The sequence below is a fragment of the Acanthisitta chloris genome, unplaced genomic scaffold, assembly GCF_000695815.1.
Source record: "Acanthisitta chloris isolate BGI_N310 unplaced genomic scaffold, ASM69581v1 scaffold376, whole genome shotgun sequence".
Lineage (NCBI taxonomy): Eukaryota > Metazoa > Chordata > Aves > Passeriformes > Acanthisittidae > Acanthisitta > Acanthisitta chloris.
In genome coordinates this window covers 16,206-29,274 of record NW_008678492.1, presented here as the reverse complement: position 1 = coordinate 29,274, position 13,069 = coordinate 16,206, and the positions used below count along the sequence as shown (strand labels likewise).

The following is a 13,069-nucleotide window of genomic DNA, read 5'->3' as shown; positions in this document are numbered from 1 at the left end:
GGGTAGTGAGTCTCTCTTGTGACCACAGTATACTTTATTACCTGTCTTTACTAGCAAGACATGAAGCAAAGTTGAGAAGCATAGGGAATCTCCTAAACAAGTCAGAAAGGAACTAGGATTACACTGCAGAAAGGAGAACTAACCCATAGTTTCTGGTTCCAGTAAAAAAATGAGGGGAGGGGAATGTAAGTTCCTCACTTTCACAAGCAATCCAGCATGTGGCAATGAAGAAAAGCAGAAGAAAAAATGTTGCTACTTGTGGGGCTTTTTTTCCATCAGATTATGAAAAGAGAAAATGCTATTTTTCCTCCTTAAAAGTCTGAAACAATAAGGAGATTAAAAGGATAGTATGCATTTTGGTGCAGTGTATGAAAGGTCTGCTAAATTTTGTCAAGGCTCTGTGATTTATTGATAAGGTCGGGAAATGACAAGTCAGTTTTCTTAACCATATTTTAATTGATATGGCACACATTTGAAAGATCAAAATACAAAATTAGTCTGTATTGTTTCACAGCAGTTCTTCAGAATCTCAGGCAATTTTTACTTCTGTCTTCAAGGATAAATGTGCTTCATGGCTGTCTGAGTAGCTAATTGCTCAGTTCTGATCATTATTGCAGAGCATTGTGTATCCACCCTTCTCCATGCTCTGTGCAAAATGTTCTGCTCTTTATGAGCAGGGTACTGTACAGGCATACCTAGTAAATGAGTGGTGGCAGAGTACAGAACAATCCTCAGGTGAAAATGGGTATGGATTTAGAATTGTGGGAAAATTGCCTCAAGGTGCTTTCTCTTCCATGAAACTAGTAAGAAATGAGATTGGAGGATCAAACAGTACAGTGTGTTTTGTGTTTAATTTTAATCTGTGCGATGCATTTTAAGAAACATATATATAAACTCTGGAAAGAACACCAAAACTATAGGCTTAGGCTGACCACAAGACAAGATATTTTCAAGAAATGTATACCAAAAAGTCTTGTGTTCTTGTGCTGTAGTATTCTAAAGCATGAAAAAGATCAAGGGTGACAAAGGGAATATCCTCTTGTTCTTTAGTAACCACTGTCTCACAGAAAGATTCAGAGTGCTGCTTCTGCCTCTGCCTTTGTTCCTTCCTGTTTCCTTCTCTCTCTGTGCTATCCAGAAGTCATGTCTACTGCTCCCACTGTGGTGAGTTTGCTTTTCTTGTATCAAAGGCACTGAGTTTTCTCTCCCATGGCCTGGCCTGATTCCAGCTGTGTAAGATCATTGCAAGTAAAGCCTCAAATTCCAAACTCTTCAGGGCAGAAGTGACTTTTAATTATTTTTTGTCGGTGTTGTGCACTAATGTGTGTGGAGATAACTCTCAAGGAACATTCAGCATTGTTTAACCAATGTATTCACTATGGAGAGTGTATTGCCTGGGCATCATTTCAGTGAAACCAAAGTAAGAGTTATCTTCAGAGGGAAGTGCAAGGGCAGAAAAACCTGAGGGAGTTTTGTTTAGACATTGTGTGGATGACTGGTAAATAAACAAACCTGTGCAAGTAGTAACACTCTTTATGAATTCTTATTTTTGTAGAGAGCTGAATTGGAAGAGGGATATCTTCATCTGGTCTTGACTGTCATAGAACTTTTCACTTTTCTAAATATATTCTCTTTCAATGTCTGCAGATGAGAAGAAAGATAACAGGTTTGCAGCTGAGCTGGATGAATATGGATCGGATACAATGAGTGAAATAAATATTGTTGGGCGGATTATCTTAAATATTTGGAGAATGATGAGAAATGAGGTAAAGTTTTTAAAAGGTTAATGTTTTGACTTACTGGGGGGTTTTTAACTATCGTAGACTTCATTGAAAGTTTTGTGTAACTTGTGTAAGTTTTTGATTTTTTTTCTTTATACACCTTTTTGAATAGAGAACTTTGCCACTTTGTGAGAATGGATTTTGCGTATCTCTAAAATGTAAAGTACTGAGGCCTTTATCTGAGAGTAAGGTTGCTTAATGATGTTCCTTTTCACTTCTTGGTGGGCTTTGAGAACCACTTACCTGTTTGAGGAATTTGTCTAGTATGGTACTTTTACTAAATTAAATACTTGAACTTATTTAAAGCTCAGATTTACTTTTTTTTACTTTTTTTTTTTTTACTTTTCTATTTTTTCTGTTTATGACCTTGCATTACTACTCAAATGGTTCAGTCTTTGCAAATCTCATTGTGACCAAATTCAGACCTGGTCTTTGTGAACTGCTTAATTCTGCATACTCTTTTCAGTTGGTGAGGGATAGTCATTCCAGATTTGTGAAAAGTACAAGTGCTTACCTTTTTGACAAAATACTAATAAAAAGTTATTAAATTCTGTTGTTACAGTTTTTGAAAAGTAGAATTTCTTTGATTATGAAAGCCATCATGCATGTTAACAGGTCTGCCGTGGTTTTTCTAGGTGACTCTAACAAATTACACTTTTGAAAACGTGGGCTTTCATGTTCTTCATCATCGTTTTCCTTTATTTACTTTCCGAGTTTTGTCTGATTGGTTTGATAATAAGGCAGATGTCTACAGGTAATGATCTATTAATCCATTTTGTTTGTTGTTTTTTAAAGCCAGATGCTTAACACTGGATAGGTAGAAGCAAAAGTTTGTACAGAGGGGAATTTAGCTCAGGCACTACACTAGAGCAGTGTCCATGCAGCAATATGAGCTTATTTACTTGGCTGTTCTATATTTATATGCTCAATATTTCAACAAAACATTTGCAGCTACAGTTTCAACATATCTGAATAGATGTGCTATTTCCAGGTTCTGTAATGTCTTTATTTTATTTTGTATATGCTGTTCATCAGAAGGGTTTTAATGAACTGTCAGGCTTGTGTTTCACTTCACAGTGCATGTCAACCAAGCTAGGCTTAACCATAGTACAAAACAGTGTGCAACATGTTAAGACAGTAGGTATAGCTGCTTCAAAATACCTTTATATGATATGTATCACACTGGGCTTCACTCTTCCTTGAAGCAATTTGGTGCTGTGTGGTGTGAACAATTCATAAAACTGAATATTGATCTCCACATCATTCATGACTTGTATTGAATTATATGAAAATTAAGAAATTATATGAATTTCTAGAAAAGTTAAATATCTTTCAGCTAGGTGGAAACTTGGTTTGTACTGAAATTTTAAACGTATGTTTAGCTGAGATAGGTATTCTTAATACAGAAGTATGTTTCCACAAAAGCCTACTCAGTTAAAAAAATGAAATAAATGAAGAGAAACATGAATTTCTGTTTTGGTCATCCTTTAGGGCAGTAAGGAAGAAGGATGTAGTATGTCATGGAGAGATGCCTTGACAGTAGTTTGCTGTAACACATGCTGCATGTGTCTTTAGCATACATAAGTGTACATTTATGTTTGCCACAGTTTTGAAAGAGTCATATGAAAATGTCCTAAGGGAAATTTTTATTTACTGGTTCCTAGGAAGTTACCATAAAAAACACATTTTTCTTAGTAGAATGAGCAGCACTCTCCTGATTGTTTATAACGAGGCACTCACTTTCACAGATGGAAAATGGTTGATCATTATGTTAGCCGAGTCCGTGGGAATCTCCTGTTGTTAGAGAAACTGGATTTGATTGACAGAACGAGTGAAATGGCAAGACTTTTCGGCATTCAGTTCTTACATGTATTGACGAGAGGCTCCCAGGTAAGACTTGGTTTTCCTTACACTTTGCAAAAGCAAAATAGTGTTTACAAAATGTTTTAGTTCTTCGGTTTCTTTTCAGTCCGTATGTGTATTTTCATGGGGTCACAGAAGAATGTTTTGTTCAACACAAAACTGAAATGTAAAGTAGACCATTAAGTCCATTATTACTGCTTTTGAATTGCCTAGTCTCTGTTTAAAAATAGCTGTTAAAAATAGACTCCCCAGTTGTAATGACCATGGTGAATTCCTTCTCCTGACTTCAGGAGCACTAAGTTTTCCCTTTGAGTTGGTATTGTTCACACTTAGATGAGTCTGAAAACGATTGCTTTCTAAAACATTATGAAATATATATGAGCATATTTTAGAAAGATGAGATTAGTTTCTTCTAGGGCAGACAAAGCTGCATCAAATATGTTCTAAGTGACATTTCCTGTGGTGCAGACCTCTGGGTGAGATTTGCTGATAAGACAAGGGCTCTGGCTTTATTAAGTACATATGTCATGCAAGATGTGTGCAGTTCTATTGCTTTGATACTAGCATCAGAGGGAAAGGGAGCAGGTTAGAGTGAGATCTGCTCTTTGTTTGAGACCCCAGCAGTCTCCAGTAATACCAAAGCTTTCCTTGCCCAGGTTCTGTGTAACTAAACTAACTAGGCTGTTTTCATGGCTTCACATGAGACCTGAACAGCACCTGATACAAGTCAACTACTCTCACCCCTGTGTTATGGCTCTTCTGTTGTTTTCTTTTCTACCATATTACTTCTTTCCTACCATCCTTCTGCTTTCTAAAAAAACATGTAGCTGAGCTGACCAAAACTGATTTTTTTTTTTTTGCCAACTTCTGTGGACAAAAAGACAGCTTAAAAACTAATGTCCTAAGCAGACCAGCACTGTCATAAGCCAGACAGATACGGGAGTGTCTGAAGCTGCAGTTCCTTAACAATTCAATGCAGTTTAAAAACTTTTGCCACCTTTGTTCCTTTGACTGCAGTTGTCTGTGTCATCTCTTGACCCAGTGTAGGTTTTGTTGGTAATGGCCCTGCATTAGGGGGTCAGAGGGGGCAGGCAGGCACCAGCAGCAGAACCATGACATTCAGTAGGTGTTTGCCAATTTAGCTGCCCAGTCTATCATATTACCTGAAAAGTTCCACTGTTGGAGCAAGGGAAGAGAAATGCACAGTTAGGGACAGGGAGTGTGGGACTGGCATGCTGCCAACATAGATGTACTAAAACTGTCATGATTGCAGCCCACAAAGACTGTTCTGCCTGTCATTTTCTCAGATGTCTGTGAGTGGGAGTGAGCAACAGAAGCATGCTGCAGTTTCTAGCCTGACTGTTCTTTTCTCTTCCCTTCTGTGCACGTATGTTCTGTTTCCATTGAAACTTTCTAGATCATAAAAATGGCAGTTGCAACAATTCCCAGTCACCTCAAATAATTTTTTTTCACTTAGAAGAATCATTGCTGCCTTTTATGAAGGTATTTCTTTTCTCCTTAGCTGACGAATGTCTTAAAATGGAATAGTAATAAGAACAGATTTCAGATATTTTTAAGTTATTTTTCCATATATTTGTATCTCTCATTAAGTTTTACAATAACTTTTTAAATATGTTTTTTATTTTACTGTATTAAGCCATCTTGAATATTCCATCCTAGACTAAACAAATCTAACAGGAGATGGCCATAGGAATACGATTATTAGTCAGATGATTGAAAAACTTGCTGATTTTTTCACAGGAGACAGCAGGGCTCATTGAAAGAGCTTTAAACTCTATTTGAAGAGAGAAAGGCATAAAATCAAGCTCACTAGAGATAAGCCTGGGAGCATCACACCAGTGTTTGAGAAACAGTGTCCTAGCAAGACCCTTTGGTCTGCTGTCTCACTGGAGGTGGGGGATGGAGATCCACAAGGTAGCAAAACCAGCAAAAACAAAAGGATTATTGATGTGTTAGAAACCACAGATGCATCTGAGAATGGATTAAGGCTTCTCCCTGCAAAAAGGTAGTGGGATCAATAGCCCAACTGAAGTGTATCTACATGTATGGACTTAGCATGGGCAACAAACAGCAGGAGCTGGAGGACTATGGCATAGTCCATGGAAACATGATGTGATGACACACACAACTGCAGTGCTGCAATGGACAGCTATAAACTCTTCAGAAGGGATAGGTAAAGAAGGAGAGGCAGTGGGTTACATTAGGGAGTGTTTTGATTGTCTGGAACTTAATGATGTTGACAAGAGGGTTGAGAGTTTGATGGTAAGAATCAGGGGGAAGGCCAACAGGTCAAATATCCTAGAGTGGAGTCTGTTACAGACTACCCATCCAGGATGAAGAGGCAGATGAAATATTTTATAAGCAGTTGGTAGAGGTCTCATGATCTCTAGGCTTTGTTCTTGTGGAGACTTCTACTTAAGCAGATGTCTGCTGGAGGTAGAACACACTTGAGTGGAAATGGTCTAGGAAGTTCCTGGTGCTTGGAGGCACGATTATCACCTGACACAACTCATGTGTTATCTTCTCTTTCCCCAACTATTGAAATAAAATTGCTATGCAGATTCCTATGGAAAATGGTCATCAACTGCCTGTTTTGTTTTCTTCAATGATCTGCAAGTCTAACTGAAATGCTATTTAGCAACTGCTCATTTATTGATTGTAGCATGGCTATGTGTATATATTGTTGCAACTTGTTAGATGTTTATTTTTTCCATAGATAAAAATTAGAAGTACTTGATTTTCAATGATTAGGACTAAATGAAGAGAAAACACATGAAAAAGTTCCACTATATGTGATAGTAAATACAGAATCATAGAATGGTTAGGGTTGGAAGGGACCTGAATGATCATCTAGTGATAAAAAATATCATTAAAGTATACTTTACATGTATGGCTATTTATTTTGGAAGACTAGTTCTCTGTCTTTTAAATTCAGGAGATGTTAGTGTGTGTTTACACTGGTTTATCTGCATTCTTGAGACTGCAATGGTTACATCTGAACTGTTTTGCAGTATCGTGTGGAGTCTGTGATGCTGCGGATTGCAAAGCCCATGAATTACATTCCTGTGACACCCAGTGTCCAGCAGCGAGCTCAGATGAAAGCCCTGCAGTGTGTCCCCTTGATAATGGAGCCAGAATCTCGATTCTACAGCAACGCTGTGCTCGTCTTAGATTTCCAGTCACTGTATCCTTCCATCGTCATAGCATACAACTACTGTTTCTCAACCTGCCTGGGACATGTTGAAAACTTAGGAAAGTAAGTTGTTATTCTTTTCTCACAAACTTTGATTCTATAGAGGCTTTACTGTCTCCTCTAAGGTACTAAGAAAACTTGGTTGTCATTGGAAGCAATGGGCACATATGAATAGCTGCATTTTCTGTTACACAATAGAGATGATAAAAATCTACCATGTGGGGGTGTGCAAAAACCAAAACCAACAACAAACAGCTCTGTGCATGTGTGTATGTACACCTGTTTCATTACTGTGGTGATGCTGGGTTTTAATATTACTTAAAATCAATATAAATCCACCACCTATTTTCAAACCTGGACTAGTATTGTTCCTTAATAAATTGTGGCTGTTCATTTAACAGTTGTAGTTCAGTCTGGTCTTAACTATTCAAGATGAAAATGTGTCATGAGTTATTCTGTGTAGCATCTTTTATTGAGCCTTCTATTAATTGGAAAAAAATCTCATTGCTCTTTATAATTACCTCTATAAAACAGTTTTTTGAAGAATGGGAAGATGCGTGTGGTGATTGCTAGGTGTCACCATCAGGTTTTCAAGTTTCTGATTTGAAATTCTGAATTTGTAGGAAGAAAATCTGTGCAGTGTGGTACTTGGTAAACATGCATGGTTTCTGTAGGGGGTTATGGTATGAGTATGTGCCTCCACTGACTCAGCACTTGGAAATACTCCATTAACACAGAGCAGAATTGATAAATTATGCATGAGTTGGTATTTAGCCATTTATCACTACTTTATTCCTAGAGCCTTTTGAATGTTAAGAAATTTGAAACTCTATTGTTTGTTTATACCTGAGATTATTCTGTCCTTGCTGGCATTATCAGCATTTTAATGTGAGCTGATGCTTTTGACTGATTGGGCTGTAAATGAATGAATTGCCTTCATATTCAAATTTTCTCTTTATTAGATACGATGCATTCAAATTTGGCTGTACATCTCTCAGAGTACCTCCTGACTTACTCTACCAGATCAGGCACGATATCACAGTGTCACCCAGTGGAGTAGCTTTTGTCAAGGTAATGATATTAGTGCTCTGTGACAGGCATTTTGGCTTCCTGTTGGCTGACTAGCTTAAGATCAAATTGATGTTGTAGTTTATATTTTGCTGTATTAAGAGCAGGCAGAAGGGGGAGGTTCAATCTCTCATTTCCCAATGTTTTTTGATATTTGTCAGTGTGGAATTTCTGGCAGCTCCAGAAGTAAAATGCCATCTTTATGCTTTCCTTTATACTGAAGGCTTATTTCATCTATAATTAAACTGTATTTTACTTGTGCAGTTTGGGGATCAAACAGTAATTATCTGTGTGTAACACCTCATTCTTCTCCTGCCTGTATAGCAGAATGCTTTCCTAACAAAAGAGTCATGGTTTGGGAGATGAAATTCCCTGACTTGCTTTCTATTGTTCTCATTTTATGTGTCCTGCTGGCTGATTTGTAATGAATATGGCCTGGAGCTCATACAAATAGTTAACCAATCACCAGCACATGTGTATTTAATGGAAAACAAAAGCTTTCAGTAAAGAATATTTGCAGCATTTTTGAAAGATAATATTCCTTCAGAATTTAATATTTTGAGAGCAGATTGAAGTCCCATTTTAGTTAATAAGGTTATCTAAACATTGCATTAGCAGAGCTGATGAAAACAAAGAACACAAAGCTGTTTACCCTGCCCTTAAGAGCTTTGCCCATATTGAAGGTTCCTTGTTAAATTTGTGGGAAGAGCCAAACTGTTGGTGCCTATGGCATCTTGCTAATTAATTTGTCTTCCTAATAGTGGTTAACTAACAGTTCTTTTGCTTTTACTCCTAACTGTTTTAGTTGGGCTTTTCAACATTTTTTTCCCCTTTGTTCCCTTTATGGCAGCCTTCAGTGAGAAAGGGGGTGCTGCCAAGGATGCTAGAAGAAATCTTGAAGACAAGGATAATGGTGAAACAGTCAATGAAGGCTTATAAGCATGACAAGGCTGTGACCAGAATGCTTGAAGCTCGTCAGTTGGGTCTGAAATATATAGCTAATTTTACATTTGGTTATACTGCTGCTAATTTTTCTGGAAGAATGCCATGCACTGAGGTAAGGGCTGCAGATAAAAGTGCATTAAAATGTGGGAAAGACACTATTAATAAATACAGTCAGATAACATGGTATTATCATTTGAAACATAATTAATCTAAATACCTTCAAAAAAGCCATTTTTATCTGTAGTAGTGAAAATAAGCAACTTAGGATTTATTTGTGATCTTTTGGATTTAAAAAAAAGTCTTATTTTTCTTCTTCCCATGAAATAGCATTTGGAGTTGGCATTTCAGTAGAACTGCCTCCAAAGGTAGATTGGATTACAGTTCTTAGAGTGGAAATAAAATAAAACATTGTAGCTGTTTCATAGTTTTCATGGGAATCAGCAGAGTCCAAAAACTAGAGAAAATGATCCTAAGCAATCTTGTCTTGCTCCTGACACTTTTAATATGTCTAAAGATGTTTAAACAGAATTTTCCTTTATTTTAATTCTTAATAATTTTTGGTCATTATTCCTTTAATTCTTGTTATTTTGAGGTAGTCTAAGGAGCCATTTCTTATATGCATTTAAACCATGAAATAAAATGTATTGTCTTAATATAGCAACTTTCATAAATGGATCAAGCACAGTTAGACTATGTTTACCAAGAACTAGTGTTAGGTTTAGCAGCAGAATAAAGATATTTCCATCTGTCCTTAACTTTGCAGGTTGGAGATAGCATTGTCCACAAAGCCAGAGAAACATTGGAGCGTGCCATAAAACTGGTGAATGACACAAAAAAATGGGGTGCTCACGTTGTGTATGGTGACACAGACAGGTAATTAATGGTCTACTGCTTATAATGCTTTGAAATCCTAGGAGTTCTTCACAGAGAGATTTTTCTTTTGTCTCACCAATGGGAATCTGTGATGCTGAAAAGAGTATCTGGATCCTCTTTGGATGTTGCTTACTGTCTTGAGAATATGCAAAGTAAATATTATACAGTTTTCTCAAGTTTCTTTTAGGACTCTTAGAGAGCACTTTGAGGGGTTTCTTTCTTTTGAAAATTATGTGGAACAGAAAGAGGGGGGAAATAATTTTTTTTCACCTGTGAATTAATATAAATCTAATTTAGCAAATTATTGTTTTCTGATGCCATTTGTATTTTGGAAAACATTCTGATTCTCTGCCCCATCCCATTGGTGGGGGAATGAGCAAGCAGCTGTGTGGTTCTTGGTTGCTGGCTGGGGTTAAACCACAGCACTCAGGTTCTTGGCTTTTCTAGCTGAAGGAAGGGAATACTATTGATAACAACATCCCTGCCTTGCTACCAGGAAACTATAGCTTATCATTTTCAGGAACTGTGTTGAACAGATTTGTGCTTATTTCCTATGTCTGATTTCTTGTAGCATGTTTGTACTCTTGAAAGGAGCCACAAAGGAACAGTCTTTCAAGATTGGTCAAGAAATTGCTGAAGCTGTAACAGCGACAAACCCCAAACCTGTTAAACTGAAGTTTGAAAAGGTAAAAGAAAAATATTTTTGTGTTGGGTGAAAACACTGGTACCAAAAAAAAAAAGGGAAGATGAAAGATTTTTTTGGGGCTCTCATGTAGCAAAAAGATATACAACAGTCATGTGCTGTTTCTCTGAGTAAATTGCAAGCTCCTTAATGCCTTGGGGACCTTGTCAGCAGAGCACTGTGGTGTATGAACAACAAAAAGAACTATTCCTACTTTCACATCAGGATGTGTGGTGGCCTGTTGTGCTGGCAGCATCAGGCACTTTGAAATTCCTCTACATCAGTTTTTGGAATGTCTCCCTCAGTGTGGTATTAAACACCTACAGTCAAACCAATGTGTGCAACTTGGTAGAGAGAATATACACTATCCCTGGTTCCAATTACAAGCCTGATATTTATTCCTCAGCCAGCCTCAGCACACTTCAGGGTATGTACATATACATATAAAATGAAAAATCATTAAAATCCATTCAGTAGGTTTCTGGATGAAATTCATTTAGAATCATAGAATTTTAGGGATTGGAATGGACCTTAGAGATCACCTAGTCCCAATCCCCTGCCATGGGCAGGGACACCTCCCACCAGAGCAGGTTGCTCAAGGCTCATCCAACCTGGCTGTGAACACTGCCAGGGTTGGGGCAGCCACAGCCTCCCTGGGCAACCTGTGCCAGTGTCTCACTACCCTCACAGCAAAAATTTATTTCTTATACTTAACCTAAATTTCCCCTCTTTCAGTTTGTACCCATTGCCCTATCACTGCAGCTCCTAACAAAGAGTTCTTCTCCACATTTACAACAATAACCCTTTTATAGAAGAACAAAGCAATGTGTTACTAATTTTGCTAAAAGTTTATCAATGTAAAGTCATTAGCAGAGTGTTCCAGTGAGTTAGCATTAGTTCAGATGCTCTGAATATTTTCAAAGTACATACCTGACTCACTAAGTTCAATCAGAATTTGTAAGCAAATTGCAATTTTTCATGGAAAATACAGTAGAAGAATATTAGTAAGAAAAGTCAGGATACCTGTGGAAGATACAGCAACTTTTGCTCACTGGCTGATACACAGGGACCCTTTCACTCTGAGGCAGTTGTGTGTCATTAAACTAGAGGAGTAAGTAGCCAGAAAAAAATCACTAGGTACAGGAGATACACTTGGGAAGGTGTCCAAGTGCTTCACTTTAATTGCTCTTATTCACCTGTGGGTCAAAATACTGAGTACTCTTCTAGAGTAGCTTCCTAGGACAGGAAAAGGAAAGTGCCTTAAAGCTGGAGCATGTGCTCAGGAAGTGGACACTTAGGTGCAGGGCCCCTTCAGCCTGAGGCCATCTAAACTCACTGCTCCCTCTTCCATGAGAGTCAGTGAGATGTGGTGTTACCCTGATAATACCAGGAAGAAATTGTTCTCCATTCTTTCATTTAAAACTGGTCAAGGAATACTGACATAATCAAGAATGAAATAAGAGGTTGGAGAAAACAAGCCAAAGAGACCATGACCCTAAAAATCCATTCATAAGAAAACTGTTCTCCAAGCACAGGCATTTAAAAGCAAACTTTCCCCAGGTGGAGAAACTAGCTGATTTTTGGCACCTCATAATTAAAGTTTGAAAACAGAAAGCTCTAAGCCACTACTTTTACTGGGAACATTTTCTTCTCTGATGTTTGAAATGAAGTTGTCTTTTTCAGAAAGAAAGATAATAGAGTTACATTAGAAATGGTGACAGGTGCAATCCAGAAAAGTAAGGATACTTGCAACAATTTATACTGTGTGTCAGTTTTCATCTGTGCTTCAAATAGGTGAAATGTAAAGTGATTTAAGAATGGAACACCACAGAATTCCAACTTCCTCAGCCATCCTTTAACAGTCTTTTGATCTAGTTTATTAGTTTTAATGATTTTAAAAAAAAAAAAAAACAAAAAAACCAAAACCACAAGAAGAAAGCAAAGTAAGCCTTAGGAAACCCTCTATGTTCAGAGCTATCTTATATTTTCAACACATGCCAGATTGGGGTATCTTCTTTCTAAACATTCCAGGTCTACTTGCCGTGTGTCCTGCAAACCAAAAAGAGGTACGTGGGTTACATGTATGAGACACTGGACCAGAAGGACCCAGTATTTGATGCAAAAGGCATAGAGACAGTCCGAAGGGACTCCTGTCCTGCTGTTTCCAAGGTAAAATATTCATAGATTTTTTTTCCCTGAATGAAATTATAGTATTCTGTTATTGCATTTCATATTTATCCTTTCTCAGAGTTTCTGATCCTTTTGAGTTGTCTGAGACTTCATCTGTTTTTCTGGTATGAGCCATTTGAAAGATAAATTGAAGAGCTTTCACAGCATTACAAGGACTTGCATTTTACATCTTAAGTACTGTATCTCAGCACCTAAAAGCCCCATAAAAAGCCCTTGGCTTTGTGCAAGTTCTCTGAAAGACCATTCTTGTTTCAGTTCACTTTGACTAGCAGTAAGCTTTACTCCCAGATGAGTGAGGCACACTGACATGTCTCAGAGATAGCTCATTTACATAGATCTGGTTTAGCTAAGAATTGATGTAAAATAAACCTTTCTGGCTGTTTATTTTAAGCTGTGTAATTAGGAGGGTTAAAGAAATGGCTCTTGTTCTTAGCCAAGTTAAAACCAATTGAT

At 37.5% G+C, this 13,069-nt stretch overlaps 1 protein-coding gene across 1 annotated transcript in view; it reads left to right on the top strand.

Moving 5' to 3' along the window:
* Positions 1 to 13,069, top strand: part of REV3L (REV3-like, polymerase (DNA directed), zeta, catalytic subunit) — a gene marked incomplete at its 5' end in the record, with an annotated part of 68,244 nt that overhangs the window by 48,136 nt on the left and 7,039 nt on the right. The window contains 9 exon segments of the mRNA XM_009076878.1: positions 1,648 to 1,766; positions 2,417 to 2,535; positions 3,530 to 3,671; positions 6,677 to 6,921; positions 7,821 to 7,929; positions 8,777 to 8,983; positions 9,635 to 9,744; positions 10,316 to 10,430; positions 12,458 to 12,595. Of these exon segments, the coding sequence (XP_009075126.1) occupies positions 1,648 to 1,766; positions 2,417 to 2,535; positions 3,530 to 3,671; positions 6,677 to 6,921; positions 7,821 to 7,929; positions 8,777 to 8,983; positions 9,635 to 9,744; positions 10,316 to 10,430; positions 12,458 to 12,595 (1,304 nt within the window).